Source organism: Octopus bimaculoides, chromosome 6 (assembly GCF_001194135.2).
Source record: "Octopus bimaculoides isolate UCB-OBI-ISO-001 chromosome 6, ASM119413v2, whole genome shotgun sequence".
Lineage (NCBI taxonomy): Eukaryota > Metazoa > Mollusca > Cephalopoda > Octopoda > Octopodidae > Octopus > Octopus bimaculoides.
Window position 1 is genome coordinate 81,656,556 of NC_068986.1, and position 20,810 is coordinate 81,677,365.

At 36.1% G+C, this 20,810-nt stretch overlaps 1 protein-coding gene across 6 annotated transcripts in view; it reads left to right on the top strand.

Annotated features, from left to right (window-relative positions):
* Positions 1 to 20,810, top strand: part of LOC106881659 (cAMP-dependent protein kinase regulatory subunit) — a 455,850-nt gene that overhangs the window by 224,213 nt on the left and 210,827 nt on the right. The window contains exon 1 of one of the 6 annotated variants that reach the window (XM_014932124.2): positions 13,314 to 14,260. The exons of the other annotated variants lie outside the window; for them this stretch is intronic. Coding sequence (XP_014787610.1) covers positions 14,006 to 14,260 — 255 coding nt within the window. The 5' untranslated portion in view covers positions 13,314 to 14,005. Of the gene's footprint in view, positions 1 to 13,313; positions 14,261 to 20,810 lie in introns of those variants that run through there. 6 annotated transcript variants of the gene reach the window in all.

Genomic DNA, 20,810 nt, shown 5'->3' on the forward strand with positions numbered 1-20,810 from the left:
ACCATAACCCTAACCCTAAAACCCTAACCCTAAAACCCAAACCCTAACCCTAAAACCCAAACCCTAACCCTAAAACCCTAACCCTAAAACCCAAACCCTAACCCTAAAACCCAAACCCTAACCCTAAAACCCTACTCGGGAATAATGATTATAATTAAACAGGGAATAACACACTTGACACTGAACAGCACTAACTGTATTCAGCTGAATAGACGTTAGTGATTGGTTGAAATTACAGAAATACGACAACTTTAACATGAAATAACTTGCGATGTACAATTTTTTGTTAAGAAGGTTAAGAGAAGAAGTTGTTTTATATGACACATTCTACCAGTGTCCCAAGTTTGAAAGTGTTTCGTTAAGAAAACAAGTGTTGCCCGTCAAATCACAAAGATCCGCCCAATTAGCCCTGCACAGGAGCTAGCTTAAAAGTTTGCAAAGAGTGCAGCTTTTAAGCTAGTATTGTATGAAATCCTTATGATTGACTAGCCTTTCACTTAGATCAGAGATGAGTTATCCCTCACTCTCCTTTAACTTGGTCAAGAGGTGGAAACTTTTTATCCACAGGTAAACTTTCACTCTTGTTCTGTTTTGAAATCATCTGCTGAATGGTCATTAAATATCTGTTAAATATCTATGAATTTATATTTTTCTCACTGCAGATATATCAACGCACTTTCAATTCCTTCCTGGTACTAAAGTGTTTTAGTTAACTCCTGTCTTTGACCAATGGCAGGAGTATGGATTGGAGATGTATTTTTTTATATCAATGTATTTCTTTTTAACATCTACCTCCAAAAATGATCTTTTGTTTATCTTATTGTAACAAGAAATAGGAAGAAGAACCATAAGTTGGTACCACTTGCCGTGACAAAAAGAAGTAGTTTTGTATTTTTTAATATGGTCACGACAATGTTTATGCATGACGAAGCTTTGCATTCATGATCTGTCAGTTATAATACAATAGAAATTTTCTAGAATTAGCATTTGAGCTAACTTCTGGCATGAGACTCAATTTAAAATGATATTATAATAACCACTTCAGCTACATTTTATAGCAGATTGTTTTAGATTGACATGTGGCTCTCGGTTTTTAAATGTTTAATGAAATTCTAGATAAGCCTGCAGCAGTAAGGTGACAGTGTGGAGACATCTTATTTGGTTCAGTAGATATTGAGTACTTAATGTAAATGATCTTCCACTGTGACACAAGATGTAATCTCAATATTTCACTTATTTATGAAGGGTAGTTTTTGTGCTCTTATTCAGTAATTTAAAAAAATTTATTTCCAAGATTTTCTGTTTTTATTAAAAAAAATTTTTTTTAAATAAATAAGTCAAGAGCCGCACATTTGATTTTTACAGATCTCCCAAACTGGCTGATGATTAGTCAGCACATCAGTGGGTCAATGTCTTTGGGTGAGATGTGTATGAACGGGGAACAAGGATTATGAGTGGCATCTTGAGCAGAATAAGCTCTACTAAAGATGCCACCCTAGAATCACTATCCAACCATACACAAAAAAAGACAAACCAAAAAAATTAATTAATGAGAGAGAGAGAGAGAGAGAGAGAGAGAGAGAGCCATGATGTGATATTCTGATACCAACACTAAGAAGCTGTTCAATTGGAAGGAAATGGAATGTTAGAAGAGATTAAGGTTCAGTAGATGAAGGCTAGGTATTCAGAGGGTCATCAATACATTAGATGGGACTTTGACCTTTAGTTCTCAGAAGTAGGAATCTAATTCATTCAAGTTTGATCTTCTGACCAGAGTTAGTTTTCTTTTTGTTTGTTTTGGCTAGTAAAAAAAAAAAAAAAAAAAATATTGTTTTGGTTAAGATATGTGAAATCACATCTTGTATATATAGCGGTATCACAAGTTACCAATAATGCTGTTACATTTATACTTTAATAAATTATCAGCTGAACTGAACTCTGTCACTTCCAATACCTAAAGTTTTACTTTCTTCATCTCATCTCCCTTCTGTATCTGTATGTGATTTTTATGGTGTTAGTTTATACATTACAGTATTACCTTCTTACAACTGAAATGTTGTATGTGTAAAACTTTTCAACGCTTCAACATGGTGGTTTTACAGACTTTGTTTAGGTTATCTTTGTAGGAATTCCTTCATTTCCTTCCCTCTATTGATGTGAGGTTTCCAGTTTAGTTTTGATTATGGTAACACCAAAATGTTTTACTTTTGAAAAAGGTATTAGATATTGCTTGTAGACATAGCAGATATCAGTTATATTTTCAAATAAATAATCTATTCTTTAAAACTTTACCATTTCCTCCAAAGTGAAAGAGAACCATTTATTACTGCCAGTGACACAATTATAAAGAGATTTACGTTGTTTGTTCAAGTAAATCTGTTTGAAGTTTGGTTAGTTGTTATTGTGAAATGAATGGAGAAGAACTTTGAAATTTTCTATGAAGTAAAACTATTAAAATAATCTCTTGTTATCAGGGATTATTCCCTGCTCCTGAACAAACATCGTTAAAAATCTTTTGAAGTTATATGGAAATGTAGTGAACACTATTATTGCAATTTACCAAATAGCACCCGACTATTGTGAGTTGCAAGAAATGTGATGTAAGTATTCTGATATGGTATTATTAGTTTGAGAAATTCATGTATTTTAGTATGATACTATTAATTCTAGATATTTATGTATTCTTATAGATCTCTGAAACCTGCTGACTGTTGGTTCTTGTTTTACCTCAGTTCTTACCTGCTTCTAATTGTGCTATTGCTATGACAGATTGGTACAGTCTATTGTTAATTAATGCATGTTAGTTTTATCAATTATAGACTCACTGATTACTGGATGATTTTGTTTTTGTCAACAACTTTTGAAAAAAAAAAAAAACACTGAAGATTATTGTTTGTTATTGTTGTTTAGTCCCCGTTCAGCCCTGGTTAAGCAGGTCAGTGATCAGTCATTCCAACTATGACCATCCCAACTTTGTATCTGGGTCTACATTGTCTGTATCCTTCTTTTAAAACTGTATGGTGTGATCTGAAAGAAATTTAGTTGCTGTTTCTAGAAGCTTCCTTGAAGTTATTTAGTTTTAAACATGACCTCACTAAAGAGTAATAGAAATTCCTGACTCCTGTTGCTTGCTGTAAAAAAAGGACTTTCAGTTATCTTGTATATCAATAATTGGAAAACTGTATATACCACGATTGGTTGTTGCCACTATCATTAGTATCATTGATGAAATACCATATATTGTTAGATGGCATAAAAGATGCAGCAGTATGTTAGACATACTCCAGTTTCAGCAGAACATATTCAGGAACAGCTTTTAATGTATCAAAGCATGTATTATCTAAAGCAACTTTCAAGGTGGTGGACTGGCAGAATTTTTAGCATGCCAGGCAAAATACTTAGTGGAATTTCTTCTGTCTCTGTCTCATTTCTTTCAGTTCAAATTCTGCCAAGGTTGACTTTGCCTTTTATTCTTTTGGGGTCAATAAAATAAGTACCAGTTGAGCACGAGGTGGGGGTGGGGTGCGTTGTAATCAACTTATCTCCTCTCCTGAAATTGCTGACCTTGTGCCAAAATTTGAAATCAATATTTAAAGTAACTTTACATATAGTGATTTTCATTTTTTTTTTTAAAGACTTTTTTTTTTAAATGTGCATATCATATCTCATCAAATATAATAAATATCGGTAATATCCTGAGAACTGGAACCAGTTGACCATACTTATCAAAACAAAAAAAAACAAAAAAAAAAAAATTGACATGGAAGCAAACAATAAACATACATTCATTCAGTTTTACATCCACTTTTCCATGCTGGCATAGGTTTGACTGAACTTGTCACAGTAGATTTTCTATGGTTGAATACTCTTCCTGATATCAACTCTTAACTGTTTTCTAATGAAGGTATTTTCATTCTACTGAAAGTGAAACCACAGAATTTTTTGCTTGCTTGAAATTGTAGAAAAAAAGAAAAACACTGCTTTCATTGAGATGGTGTTAATGAGGAAACCTGAAATGATGCATGCATCCAAAACATACACACACTCTCTTTCTCTCTCTCTCTCTTTCTCTCTCTCTCTCTTTCTCTCTCTCTCTCTCTCTCTGGGCTCCTTTTCAGTCTCTGTCTATGAATTCTATTCACAAGGCATTGGTCTACCTGGGGCTATAGTAGAAGACACTTGCCAGAGGTGATGAGTGCTGTGGTATTGAACCAAAAACAAGGGTTTGAAGCAAGCATTCTAACCTTAATCATGGCTATGCCTATGTAATGGTACTAAGCCAACTGTTACTGTTGGAGTTGAGCAGGGATTCACACACACACACACACACACATCTATGGAAGAAATTGTAGACCATTTTCAAAATGGTTTTAACAAATTCTTCTTTTTGACTTGTAAGTAATGTTCCACTTTTGTGATGGGACATGTCCCTGTTTCCTTTTCTTAGCAATTCTATAACAAAACAGATATTGTTTATTGTTATGCCTGCATTTTGTAATGTTAGCATGAAAAGAAAGTCTTTTGTTGTTTTTATAAATTTTGACACTGGAAGTATTTTAACAGCTGGAAATATTTTCTATTGCTAAACTATTAAACTGTTGGGATTTGTTTTCAGCTAGACTCCCTGAAGTAAACATTGTAATATACCAACAGATGCATGGTCACATTTTTCTGCATTTTACCTCTGCCCCTTCCTCTGTTTTAGAGAAATTATTTTGTTATTGGAGACACTATACCATCAGATATATTTGTAGTGAATCTTCAACAGTTGGTGAAATCATTTGCTATTTATTTGTAGACTAAGCATATTAAAAACTTATTTACATATATTTCTTGGATGAATCATTACTAGAAGATTGTAAATTAATCTCATTGCTCCATAGGTTATCTGATCATCTGCAAGCACTATAGTTTAATATACATTGACGTGATAGAGTTTGACATCCAGATCTCCACCTTAACCCTCAAAGTTTTAATTATCTTCTTCTGTAGTCTAATAGTAAAAAAAAAAAAAGTGTTCTTCCTTTGATCCCAATCTTGTCAGTAGAATTTGAGAATTTGATGTAACACAATCTGTTAAAGCCCATCAGATGTGTTTATAACTTTCTGTCTTTGAATTTCATTTTTATTGTTAATGAAAGAGAATGTAGGTGACTTATTGTCATCATTTTCTCTTTAGGTTAAATTAAAATGCAATAAGGCTCCATCATTACATAATACATTATTAACTAGTGTTAATAACATAATTTACTTCATTTGTTATCATTCACATAAAAACTGAAAGTTTTTTTTTTTTTTTACAATTATTTAGAAATAAAGAGTGATATAATATTTCATTATTCAATCATTTTATTTTTTAATACTTGTGCACACTTTTTCTGGTGTTTTAGTTGGAGAAATAAATCTGCACATTTTATCTAATAAATTTAAAGGTTAAGAAAAATGAAATCCACCTAAATGGCTCAAAGAAAAAATTTCTTTCATTGTTAATGAAAAGGTGGCATTTATTTACTGTATAAATGAACGCTTGAATCTTTTTAGAAATATATTTACTCTGAAAGTAAAAAGCTTATGGGTTGTGATGTAATTTTCTTGTACTGAAATTACAAGTGATATATTTACAATGAATTTACTAGACACTTGATTGATAAATATAAAAAAATAATAATCCAGAATAAATGACTGTGACAGCATGATATAAATATCTGGTGAGGTAGGACACATGATAGTCACCTGAATAGTTTAATCTAAATGTGAATAGTTTAATCAGGAATAGTTTAATACAGGAAGAAATCATACTTGGTGACTGGTGCAGCAGCATAATTGTAAACTGCTACAAGGGCAAAAGTGATGCATTAAAGAGTAGAAATTATGAAAGTATCAAATTGTTGGACTTGGTTATGAAGGTCTCAGAGAATCAGTACAATTCATCAACAGAAGTTACATTAGATGAAATACAGTTACGCCTCATTCTGGGAAGAGGTATCACAGACACAAATTAACTGCAGGAGAAATATTTGGTTAAGAGTAAACCACCATATCACATTTGTTGGCTTGGAGAAGACCTTTGATAGGGTGCCATACTCTGAAATCTGGAGGTAATGAAGGAAACTATATGTTAATGAAGAGGTTGTCAGTGCTGTACAAGTTATGTACAAAAGTGTTGCAAGTAAAGTGAGTCAACAATAAATTTAGCATGAAAATAGAGGTTCATGAAGGCTCAATCCTCAGGCCCCTCCTATACAGGCAATTATAGAGGTGTTTAAGACTAGCCATCTGTGTGAACTCCTATATGCAGATAGTCTAGTTCTCAAAGTAGAATCTGTAGAAGAATTAGAGAAGAAATTCCAGGTGTGGAAGTAAAACCTAGAAATGATAGGTCTCAAAGTAAACTTAGCAAAGACTAAGGTGTCCATTAGGAGGAAAACAGACAGAACCCTGGTGTCATCAGGGAAATGGTCATGCTTGATAGGCAGAAAAGGAGTGGGTATGAGCTCCTAATATAAGCTAAGACTTATGATATGTTATAGAATCATGGGAAGATTAACAGAGGAGGCATGTTTCATATATTGTAGATGTACTGGAGCAATGTGCACAAAGAATACACTAGAAATAGACTCTTTCAAATGCTCATCTGGTTTATTAGAAGTAGTTGATAACTAGGTGATATTATTAGAAGGGGCGGTGACTGATCAGGAAGAATAGTAACCAGAATAAGAATTGGTTGGAGAAAGTTTAAGAAGCTGTTACCTCGATGGAGGTTTATTCTCTCAGGGTAGATTGTATGATGCTTGTGTTACAACAGTGATGCTTCATGGTAGTGACATGTGGGCCTTGGAAGGAGAAGACTTGCAAGTGTTATAACGAAATGAGGCTAGCATGTTCTGATGGATGTGTGATGGTAGTATATGTATAAATACTAGGGTACAAAAAGACAGAGAGAAAAAACAGGTTTAAGAGGAATCAGGTGTTGTATGAAGAAAATTAGGCAATGGTACGTAATGTGTATGGCAGATGATTGCTGCACAAGGAAGTGTTGTGTGCTCCAAGTTAGAGGAACTTGTTGAAGGGGAAGACTGAGGAAGATGTAGGACGAAGTTAAATAGCTGACCTGAAGATGCTGCATCTCATGAAGGCAATGACAAAGGACTGTACTAGTTGGTGATGTGTGGTATTGCAGAAATGATATCCACTCATAGCAACATGTACTCTAACATGAAGGTAGTATTTAGAGGCTGCAATATTTGTGCCCCTCCTGGCCTGCATTTGCTGCTCCTGCACCTGACATCTTTAACCCCCCCCCCCATTTACTTATTGCTTACCTGCTTCTGCTCATCTTACCACTCATAGCCCTCCAGCTCAACTCTACACCACTTGTGGTGATCATATCGTCCCTCATTCCTCTTGTCCTTCAGTAGATCTATATAAAAGAAGCTACATTAGACCATTAGCTCTATATATAAGCTATATTAGACCAGTAGATCTATATATAAGCTATATTAGACCAGTAGATCGATATATAAGGAGCTACATTAGACCATAAGCTTACTGCTGTCCTGTCAACCAACAACACTATTAACCTCTTTGTTAAATGGTTGGCATTAAGAAAAGCATATGACTGTAGGAATCAAGCTAAAAGACATGTACAAGTACCTAGACTTTGGAATCAGTAGTTCCTCATGAGAAATTTCTTGGACCATGATGACCTGTCCAACCCATCCCACTATGGAAAGCAGACATAAAATGATTACGATTAAAAATATAATTATACTATTTTCAGAAATAAAGGAAACCATTTTTATGTCTATCTGTAAAGTGTTTATGATATAAAGTTATCTGACAAATTGTATTTCTCTTCAATAATACTTGCAATATATAAACAGCAAACATGCTTTATTTCAGATAATTAATGTTATACAAGTCTCTATATTCATTTAGTGAAGGCACATGGCTCAGTGGTTAGAGCATCAGAGTCACAGTCGTGAGGTGGTGAGTTTGATTCCTGAACTGGTGTTGTGTATTGTGTTCTTGAGTAAGACATCATATTTCACATTGCTCCAGTTCACTCAGCTGTAGAAATGAGTTGTGGCATCACTGGTGCCAAGCTGTGTCATCCTTTGCTTTTTCCTTGGATAACATCGGTGGTGTGGAGAGGGGAGTTTGGTATGCATGGGCGACTGCTGGTCTTCCATAAACAACCTTGCCCAGACTTGTGCCTCAGAGAGGAACTTTCTAGGTTCAATCCTATGGTCATTCATGATTGAAGTGGGGTCTTTACTCTTTATGTATGTGCATTTAATATGCTGAGGCTGAATCTGTTTCTTTTGCTCTGTGCCTCTGTCACAATGTCAAAAGAGCTGGTGGTCTCAACTCTTTTCTTTCTATACTTCTACTGAAATACATTGCTTTTGTTTCAATTAATTTTTGAAACTTATGAAGAATTTATTCTAATAACTTTGTCACTATGAAGCTGGTATTTGGAATATAATTTAACATGAAACTTTGATGGAAGGTTTTAATTTAGACCACTTTAAAACAGGAAATTTGTATCAAAGAACCAAGGAGTAGTCTCATGTGTTCTCCATTTCAAAAAGATTAAAAGGATTCAATGCATGTGAAATACTGTATGTTTGTGTGTGTGTGTATGTGCATGAATGTTAGATCCTGCATTCTTGTTCTTGTCTCCCAACTTAGAATTCCTGTTCTGTGCCATACATAGATTTCGAGAGAAGAGCTGCGGTGTTTTCGTTTGCCACAAGGTGGGCAAACTATAGAGATGGTCATGTCATTTGATCTATATTATTGTCATCATCCTTTATAATTCCAAACGTCCTCACCTCGTGTGTGTGTGTGTATAAAAATGAACAGAGCTATCATTTGTCACTGTGTATATTGTCATACTGTTATCAGTTGTTACTGTCTATACTGTGACAGCCACCATTTTGCACTGATTATATTGTGACACTGCTTCTATTTGTCATTGTCTAGTCCTGTCTGCTCTTCATTTAAATTGGTTTTATCCATCTCATGTCTTCTCTTTATTCTAAAGGAAAATTCCTTAGAAAAGTCCGGTAAATTAAAGTCTTTGTAATTGGCAATGAGAGCAATTGCTCTGTCCTTATCTGAGACTCAGGAAGAGAAAGTAGTGGCATTTTACTGAAGTAGCAGTAGTGGTAGCTTTGATTACATGTTACAAAATAATAACCATTTCAAATTTTGGCACAAGGCCAGCAATTTCAGGAGCAACCCCAGTACTCAGCTGATACTTATTTTATCAACCCAGAAGGAAAGGTAAAGTTGACTTTGGCAGAATTTGAATTCAGAACATAATGGCAGACAAAATGCTGCTAAGCATTTTGCTTGGTGTGCTCAACCATTCTGCTCACTTAACACCTTATGTTACAGAAAAATAACGATAACAGCAGCTTTGGTTACATGTTACAGTTAAGCTGCAGCCATTGTCTCTTTCTCTCCCTCTCTCTTTCTCTCCCTCTCTCTTTCTAGATAAAGGGCAAGAGCCAACAGCATTTTATCCATCCTACCTCACATTTGAATATATTGAACTATTTTATGGACACTCTTACAGAATAATTTTTGCTAACACATTTCCAATTTCACTTTTACAGATTTAAGATTTTCTTCTCATCTACTTTAAGTTTGGTTATTTACCGTTTTACCTTACTGCAGTGCTATTACCTCCATCTAACAGTACAGTGGCAAAATATATTCTCTTCTACAGCATTTGCTGGATTTTTTCCCTTTCATCTTTGTTTAGGAATTAGTTCTAGTTGTGTAATAATGCACCTTTCTGAAACAATCCTTACTTTCAAATGGAACAGTGACGTATTTCTTAGCTAATTACTTTAGAACATGTGGTAGAATGCCAGCTGTTATAGATTAGTGGCAATGCATATAAAACTCCTGCAGCTATGTTTGGTTAGAATTAATATTGTAATGGTATTGAAATGGTAAATATCAACACCAAAGAAGCTATCAATGATTAATAAGCCAGAAGATTGAATCGTATTTATCCAATTTCCTTTCTAGATAATTCCTTCAGGCCAAACAGTTTGATATCTTTTGAAATGATTGATTTAGTGAGTTGATAGCTGTTACCTAACTGGTGATGCCATTAAAACCATTCACATAAGGTTTTATGATCAGACAGCCCTAACTATGAATAATTGATGTACGGTAGAAGCTGTGCCAAAGATTTTTGGCTGTGGGGAATGTGGTGTTCACTGCATCTAAGAAATGGTACAGAGTGATTTAGTGGACATTCTAAGGGGATCGAATGTTGTCTAGGTTGTAGTATATCGTGTGTGCGTATGTGTGTGTGTATGTGCGTGCACACACACAGACACACACAATAGCTACTGTTAGCAGAGATCTAATGAATTTCTGCAGACTTTTATTTAGCCCCAAGCCATCTTGGACAGAGCCGGTGTTTTAGCTATGATCACCCTATCTGTTTTTTTTTTAAACATGTTTGAAGAAACCTGTAGTCACCATTGTGTTCATTTTTAAGATAGTAGCATGAGATTCAGCTGTTGTTTCCAGCAGATCAAGTAATTGGCCTTCCTTGAGATATTGTTACTGTGTAGAATGATCAGAGTGTGGGGATTTTGGGGGGATACCTTTTAATTTAAACTGTCCAAAGTTAAGATGGAATGGAAATAATGAGAAAGATATGTAATAGTTAAATAAATATATGTAATTGTAGTAGATTAAAATGAAGAGACAATTAATGGTAGAGAGATTATGTGATCACAATCCACAACAGGTGAGGGCTACAGAAAGTGGTACTATAGCCAGTATAATTTTTTCTGTTGGTGGTGACTAGCCAGTGTAATCATTTAGTTCACCGTTAATGTAACCAGAAAAACTTCAGCAATGCAACAGGATACTGCACTCCCACTCTCTCTCTATGTAAGTGTGTGTTGATAGTGTTTTAGCTTCTCTTCTACAGAATGTAATAGCTTTTGGTATAAACTATTTTAGATCAGATAAACACTGAATCAATGCCAATTTAATTGTGTGTGTGTGAGAAAGAGAGAGAGAGCTTTTCATATTCTCGGCATCACCCCCAGCAATGTAATCATGAATCACAGGTATAAGAATTTAATTAAAAATACAAATTGGGTTCGGCACAATTACTTTTCATGTTATATACTTGAACTAATATATTGTCAGTATAATAGATCTAACATGTAACAAGCCTTGATTGATTCCTATTCCTTTCTCATGTTAAAGACACCAGTATAATCAGTAACAGTTGTTCACGAGGTGACAGATGGGGCTCGTGGCAGTATAATTCACTTTTCAGATGGGATCAAACTACTTCCTAAATACTATTTTTTAAAAAAGGGTGTGGTTGTAGGGTAAGAAATTTGCTTACCAATCACATGGTTCTGGGTTCAGGTCTACTGTGTGGCACCTTAGGTAAGTGTCTTCTGCTATAGCCCTGGGCAGACCAAAGCCTTGTGAGTGAATTTGATTTGGTAGATAGAACCTGGAGGAAGCCAGTTGTATACATATATGAATATATATCTGTGTGTGTATGTATTTGTGTTTGCCTTCCACTACCACTTGACAACTAGAGTTGGTTTGTTTATGTCCCTGTAACTTAGCAATTCATCAACAAAGACTGATAGAATAAGTACAACTAAAAAAAAAAAAATGCATTCTGGAATTTATTTGTATGACTAAAACCCTTCAAAATGGTCCCCAGCATGGCTGTTGTAGTCCAGTGAAAGAAACAAGTAAAAGATAAAAGGAACTAAGTCTTCACCAATGCTTGTTGGTTTTCAGTGTGTGTGTGTGTGTGTGTAGGGGTGTGCGTGTGACATCACACTCTTTATATCATCACTTATGTCATTTTTAAATTGCTGCAATTATTACTACTGCTGTTGTTGTTGCTACTACTATTACTAGTTACTTTATGCTGGTGTCCCATTAATAGATTGTAGCTGCTGCTATTATTGTTGTTGTTGTTGTTGTTGATGATGTAACTGCTGTTGCCATCACACCACCACATACTAATGCTGTTAATGTTGCGAGCTGACGAGGGGACCTCTATGTGTCGTTCTACCTGTTTCGAATGACAACAAAATCACTCTCAAATCACACCTTGCCATTTTTCAAACAGGAAGGTCACTCTGATTAATGTAGTTCACCCCCCACCTATCATACTCCTCCTCTTCCCTTTAGAAATACGGAATGATCACAGCTTGGCCTGCTTAGCCAAAGATTGACCTGCGGTTAAACGTTGATACCAACAACAACTGTTAATGTTGTGTAAATAGTATAGGAGACTATTGTAGTTTGTTTTTTGTTTTCCGAGAAAAGGCATGAACACCTTGTATTCCATGCTACACTCAATAAATCTCAGATCTCTCATGAAAAGAAATCAGCATCGAAAGTGATGTCATTGTTGTGCCCTCTCAAATCGTCGTTGTCTGACTACTACTACTACTACTACTACTACCACTACTACTACCACTACTACTACTTTCAATAATCGTTCTCCACCATCACCACCCTAGTATATCCAGCTATCATAAAATACACTCACACACACCCAAGAACATATACACAGTGAGATCGCAGTTGTTGTTTAACCCTCGGTCAGTCTTGAGTAAGACCACGATCATTTCTAGTTTCTTTTATTTCAAGAATAGTCCACCTCACTGCGGTGTCATCAAATGCCATAAAATACCTCTTGATGGCACTGAAATCAATTACGGGGTGTAGGTGGTTGTGGTGGTGGTGACGCCGTATATGTTGGGTTGTCCATCTCTAGTGATCAAAATGCCCTTTATTAAAATTGTAGGGTGTCGATCGTGATGGTTAAGGCGGTGGTATGGTATGGTTGTACTGGTTATCGTAGTGGCTACGGTTGCAGTGGTGACGGCTGTATTGATTGTGGTTAGTGGTGGTTGTATTAACTGTTGTTGTTGTGGTGGTGGTGGTAGTAAGAGGTGGTCGTGTTGACTGGTAATTGTTAGTGATGGTTGTGGTAGTTGTGCTGATGGTGGTGGCGGTTGTGGTGGGTGTGGTAGTTAGTAGTTGCTGTGTTGACTGTGATTGTGGTGGTGGTAGTAATGTTTATGGTGAGATGGTTCTGGTGGTGGGGGGGTGGGGTATGGAGAGGTGTTTATGTTGATGGTGGTATTGATAGCAGCAACAATGGTGGTGGTTTTACCGTTTTCATGGTTGTGGCTTTTTCAATCAGATTCCGAGACTGCTGCTGCCGCCGCCGCCGCTGCTTATTCACCAACATAATTTGGTTTGGCTCCTTTCATTCACCGCACATCCACAACTCTCTAACACAGACACACTAACTCTTCCCCCCTCTCTCTCTCTCTCTTACACATTGACGTTCTCATTTCTCTCTCTCTCACACACTCGCGCGCGCGCGCACACACAATATTCAGAAACTGAGCGATTTCACGTGTTTCACTCACCAAATCGGTTATTGAAAGAACGCGAGGGTGAGAGTGAATTGTTTGACTGAAGGTCCACGTGTGCTCAGTACAATATCTCTGTTCACTGTCCATTGTGGTCAAGCAGAAAGTGACCTCTTTGAAGTTTATTAGCTGACCATGTTCAGCTGGACCCTGACGCTTGGTAGTTAAAGGCTGCCGTCGCCGCCACCACCACCACTGCTACTGCTATTGTTGCTGCTGCTAGTGCAGATGCTACTGTGAACAACAGCTACTACAGAGGCACTACTATTACTACTATTACAAGTATTATTGTAGTAAGAACTAACTATAAAGAAAAAGACAGACGAAGAAGTAGAGAACACGGGACGTCAGTTGCTGGGAAGTGGAAGACTTCATCCCCATCGTGGCTGCTTCTATTATTCCAGATTGGTTGGTCCTTAATACCAAACACAATAGGTTGATTAATTGTAAGGGAGCGGTGGTGTGGCAGTGTTATAACAGCCCTATCTACTGGCAGCGATACTGCAACACACGGCTGACCCTTGCAGCGCTTGGGAATGGGCAATCAGCTGAAAAAAATTCGGGAACTTGGAGGAGATGCTGTTCGAAGAAGTGGTCTTACCAAGGGAGATTCTACGGATAAACAGGATGAAGGGAAAGAGCAGGATGGGGCTTCTTCTGCAATGGTTCACCAATCATCAGTTGATGTACCGTCAACTACAGAGGAATTAACAGACGGTCGACAATCTTATACCAGTGCAGTGGATGTTACCATTGAGAATAGTGGACAGGATGTGGACAACACTGACCAGGTATTTCATACACATGTGCCTATTCACACACTCATACGCATACGCATCGCTGCAGGTTTTCTACTTCGTGTTTATTTATGTCCCCTTCGGTAAAAGGAAGAGAGAAGCCCCTAAGGGTCAGTGAGTTGATTACCACAGAAATATGGGAGGAAGGGGGATGAGAAGCGGGTAGAACTCTTTCAAGTAACTTGAATGGCTGTTGTCACTATGACATCATCCACTTTCATCTGGCAAACAATAACAACAACAGCAATATTGTTTAAATAACTTTTCCTGTTATTGTTCCATACGATGTCCTCTATTTACATACAGTCTGTAATAACTGTGGGTGACCAGCAGTCAGTCTGTCGCCAACAACAATAATAATATTCTGCTCATCTCTCAATACAATAAATATTTTTACACGACTTAACTAAAACTGCTACACGTTATATATACATTCATATATACACACCTATACATAGTTGTATTCATACAAATACGCCTTCGTATAGTGTGTGTATGTGTGCGTGCGCGCACATATAGCTATCTAACTTATATTTACACACACACATATCTTCAAATCTTAACACAATAACTATTGTGTATGTTTACTCACTCACATATCTGATCCTAGTCACCCACCCACATTACTAGGTGGAGAACAGTGAATAGTGGGATAGTTGGTGGTGGTGATGAAAGAATCCGTGAATGATTCATTAGCAGCGGTGTTACTTGTAGGATCAACATTAAAGGCGTGGGTACTTTGAGTATCGGGAGTATTTGGTAGTTATGTCAACATTATTCATTGCTGACATACCTGTCATATTCACGGCTTCAACATTCCATAGTTTTGTAAATCACACACACACACCAACAACAACCACCACCACCACAGCCATATGTCAGCATCGTATAGTGTTTTTCACTATCTTACATGTGTGTTTGTATACAAATGTGCGTGTTTATACTGTACGGATATGTATGTATACTGTATAAATGTGCGTGTGTATATATACTGTACAAATGTGTGTATGAAATTGTGCGCGCGAGTTTATGCTGCGAAACTGTTTATATTGTATAAGCATGTATGTTTGTGTGTTTATTGTGCAAATGTGTATGATTAAACAGTACAAGTATGTATGTATTTATAAAATGCAGGTAAGTGTATATTGTGCAGTATGCAACATATAATTACACACACACCTCTGCAGGTGTGTGTATATATGTGAGGTAGCCATGTCTGGAAGTAAGGTTCTTCTCATTTCCAACCCATCATTACATAGACAACCATTTGATATCTACATTGTTTTGACTCACCTCTTAGCTTCTTCAACGAACTTCACCTGTAATTAATCTCTTAACTGTTCAAGAAAAATATATTTAACTGATTCATAGAAATGGCAGTAACATTTTCTATTTCTCTTCGTCTCTTAACTCAGTTTTATCACAACAACAACAACCTCTATATCAAGAGCAACAGTAATCTCCTTCAAAGCAACAGCAACATTATCCAATCAACGCCACCACCACCACCACCTCCACATTCACAACAGTGACTATCCTTATCATTAATTCCTCCATCATCACACCACAACTGCAATAACCACCCAGTCATCTCTAGCTACCCCTATAACATCAACACCAGCATCAATAAGATCATTAAGATCAATGCAGTTTCTGTTACTGGATCAGTTTTCAAGTGATTTCAATGACAATCTCTTGAGTTCTTATATTTCAGTTACTGTTGAGAATATTTGTAATGTCATTCATTAATCTCTTCTTGTTCTCTATTCTAACCACCCCTACCTCTGTCTGCCCATCTGTCCGTCTCTCCCTCTCTCTATTTTTTTTAGCCACTCTACACTTCTCTATTTCTCTCGCTGTAAATAGACAGAGCTCTAAGAGCTCCCCACCAGAAAAAAACAAAAAACAAAAACAAACAAAATAATACAAAGGTATGTAAAAGAAACACTACTACTACTACTGCTACTACTACTACTACTACTACTACTACTACTACTACTACTGCTGCTGCTGCTGCTGCTGCATGTTTTCCCTAAGTAAAACCAAGCCAAGTTTTGTGTTCCTTGTGAACCTTCAATAGTTTGTTCCAGGATTGTATTTTCTACAGCATTGAAACTACTGTTCATATGTACAGTGCCTAGTTGCATTATTGTCTGCATGCATGTTGCATATATAAATGGAATGTGTTGGGATATTCATTCCTGATCTCTGCTCTTTGTGTTCAAATTCCTCTAGGGCCTACTTTGTCTTTCTTCATTTTTGGCTTTGATACAAAAGAAAGTACTGGCACCCATGACTGATGCAGCTCTCTTTTTCTTCAAGCTGTCACATTGACATTTTGTCAAGTGTGGGAGGGTTATGAAAATATCTGTGCAGGTACATATCATGCAAAAGCATAATATATGCTGCCAACTTACATTTGCTTGCAATTGATGGCTGTAGTGTATATTAGTCCTGGAGTTGTGGTCACATATCTAACATCTTTTCCTTGGCATTTATAGAGATTGTTTCCGTTTTCAGCCCCCATATTCCAGATTTTCATATTTGGATATTTTCCCCACTTCATTCAGAGATATATTATCATCTGTTGGACTGATATATTGATCACTATTCACTCTGGTGAATATCCCTGAAAGCAATATCTGATGAGTTTGCTGTGATCTTCTTGCCTGTGTGATTCGATAAAATTCACAGTATGGATAGTCTCTCAGTCTGTTTCTTTTCATCTCTCTCTCACTCTTTCTTTGTAAATATATATACACACGCATTCACACACATACACTTACAGGTGGACACAATGCAACTGTTTGTTTTTTTTTTCTTGACCTCCACATATTCTGCAGTTATTTTTTGTGTTTTTTTGGTAGCTTCTAATAAGGCGGCTTTTGTCTCAACTTGCTATCAAAAATTCATTGGCTTCCATTTTAAGTCCTCCACTTCATAGCAGTGCTTTATTATTTTTTGTCCATTTTAATTTTGTTCAGTCTTGTCAGGTGCCAGCCATGTGGGGGGAATTTCTTGCCATCATCTTAACATGGTATTCTATAGTTCCATTTACAGCTTAGTTTTGTTTTTTTTCTTTTTCTTTTAACAGTTTTGTTGCTCCTCCATCCTCTTCAGAGCTGTCTGTTAACCTCAGCTTCTGTAATTGTGTTGGATTTCTTGGAGACAAGAAACAACAGCTTTTGTTCTGTTCATGTCTTCAAACAATTTATATAAGTTTCTATTTAATCTTTCCTCCACATGTTTACCATCCTAGAAGACTCCCATCTACCTGTCTTTATTTGTGGAAAATGTTAATTTTCTGTCAACATTCTGCACTACAAGGTGCACCTCTATGTTCTTGTAGGTGTGTGCACCATTTTCTTTCTGGAAATGTAAGAATGTTTCTGTTACATTAGCTTTGTTGGAGATCTGTTTCATTTTGTGGTTGGAAGATTTGCAATATGTTGTGTAGTGCTTGTGTTTTGTAGTTGCTGTATATGTTGCATTATTTAAATATATTATTATCATCATTTTAGGTCGAATTGTTGGAGCAATGGTAAAAATTCTGTGCAGTATTTATTCTGGCTTTACATTCTGAGTTCAAGTGCCATCATGGTCAACTTTGCTTTCTATCCTTTTGGGGTCAATAAAATTAACACCAGTTGAGCACTGGGGTTGATGTATTTGACTAGCCCCCAGATTTCAGACCTTGTGCCTATAATAGAAAGGATTATTGGCAAGCTGGCAGACTCATTAGCACGCTGGGTGAAATGCTTAGAGGTATTTCGTCTGCCGTCACTTTCTGAGTTCAAATTCTGCTGAGCTCAACTTTGCCTTTCATCCTTTTCAGGCGTTGTGCCTACAGTAGAAAAGATTATTATTTTTATTATGTAGTTTTATTTTTATTGCTTACTTTCAATTTACTTCAAACAACAGTTCTGTATACTTTGTATGTAATCAATGTATTTTCTGTTGCATTGACATTACATAATGTGTATGTGTGGTACCTAGTGGTGTTGCTTTCTAGATGTGTATATTTCTAAGTCTTGGAATTTTGGTTATACATGCACCTTCATCTTTTTTAATCATTGCCAAGGTACCCTTTTAATATAGGGATTGTTTCTGTTTTCACAGTTCACACTCAGTTTACAAGATATTCATGTTTGAATAATTTCTCCATTTCCTTTAGAGATATATTATTGTCTGTTAGGATAGACACTTTGATTAGGAGGTACTTCCTTTCCTAGTGGTTCTTCGCAACAATGTCAGGTGCATTAGCCTTGCTCTTTCTTTTTGTGTGGGTTTATATCTTAAGAATATGGCTACTTTGTCATTTTATGAGATCTTTTTTATATTGCCTCTTTTCTCTTCGTATTTCATAATGCTGACATAATTTGAAATATATAGCTATTATTATTGTTGTTATCATTACTTTTGGTTAACAGAATCACTAGATCATCAAACAAAATGCCTTATGGTATTTTTTCTGACTCTTTATGGTCCCTCAGTAGTCAGTAAAATAAAGCACCAGTCTAGTACCGGAGTCAATGAAATTGACTTGGTCACCTCCCCACACAGCTGAAATTGCTGGCCTCATGCCTAAATTAAAAACTATTATCAAAATGATTTGGAGTTTCTAGCAACACACATTTTTATGAACCTCTGAGTGTTTAAAAAATTATTGTACTTTTAATACGATTTTTTGTTGTGTTTGGGTGAAGTTGTTACATCGAGAAGTGAAAAGTATTTCCTTTACATTTTGAAACAAATATATTTTTGCCATCAGACAATTTTGATAATATCTGTAAGCTTGGACTGAGGCAGCAGTAGTAACAGTAGCAGTAATAGTAGCAGTAGAAGAATGCTCCCACTACAGCGGTAGCAATATATATGCCCTTCTACAAATTTAACATTAAAAAAGGGATAAAATGATATTTGAACAAAAGGAATCGTGGGCTATTTGTTGGCTCCATGGTGGCAGTATGTCACAAGGGAGTGTCTCCTGGCCTAAAAATTTCATCCAGGGCTAGGAAAAAAGTGATGAGAGATTTTCCTCTGCTTTTCATAAAATGGGGAAGTGGGAGGTACCATCAAATGTTCTTTAGGGCCTTTGGAAACCTCCATCTAAATTTTTATGTTACTGTGTGTCCATCACTTCACTATATCTCTTGTAATTCCTTTGTATGACTGAATGGACTCTTGTGGAAAAATATGGGATAATAATAATGATTTGTGATTCATACACAAGGGCAGCAGTTTTGAGGGAAGGGGTTAGTTGATTATATTAAAGTACTTGACCAGTACTCTCTTTTAATCCCGAAAGGATGAAAGGCAAAGTTAACCTCAATGTCATTTGAACACAGAACATAAAAGGCTGGAACAAATGCCACAAGATATTCTCTTTGACTCTAACAACGATAACAATATTAATAGTCCTTTTTACTAAAGGCACAAGGCCTGAAATTTTGGGGGTTAGGGTAAGTTGATTACATTGACCCTGTGTTTCACTGGTACTTAATTTATCAACCCCGAAAAGATGAAAAGCAAAATCAACCTAGGTGGAATTTGAACTCAGAATGTAGAGACAGATGAAATGCTGCTAAGCATTTTGCTTGGCATGCTAACGATTCCTCCAGTTCACCACCTTAAGCAATGATAATAATAATAATGATAATAATAATGATGATGATGATGATGATTAGGCAACAGAGTAAATAGTATTGTTAAAGTGTCAAACAAAATAACATGCACTGTTTGTTTTCGTTCTTTATGTTCTGGTTTCAAATACTACTGAGGCCTTTCATTTTTACAGAATTGTTATGATAAAAAATACATGTCATGTACTGAGGATTCACATTGACTAACTCCTTTTAAAACTGCTGGCTTTGTGCCTGAATTAGAAACCATAATTATTATTATTATTGCTGGTAGAATTGTTAGCTAGTTGGATATAATACCTCATAGCATTTCTGAAGACACATTATGCATCAAGTTTGAATCCCACTAAGGTCAAGTTTGCTTTTCATCCTTTTGGGTCAATGTAACCAACTTACCCACACCTCCTCTCAAACTTAGGAAGAATTATTGTTATACTTCCTCCATCAAGTTGTATCATTATAATTGATAGATCACATGTGAAAATATTTGAATATTTAAAACATTTACTATCATGAATAGTTGTATTTATTTTGCAAACTTTTTGATTACTCTGTGTACAAATGTCTGCATTTCAATGGAAAAAAGACAGACTTGAGAATATGTACATGTGGTAGGAGGATGTTAGCTTTAGTTTTTAATGAAGTACTACCCTGGGTTTTTGATGTCAGTTTTATGAACAAACTTGCTCCAGCTAGCTATATTATCCAAATCTGTGTCAGAGATAGTTTTTCAAATGTCATAGAACTGGAAGTCTAGTTGGTAACATAATTTGATGACTAGGGTCAAATATGTGTTTTCTTTAATCTCTTCTTACTCTGGACCTTTCCACTACCAAGTTGTTGGTACAAATTGACATAACAACACACTGTTTACTGTCTAAAACTGGCTACATACTAAATAC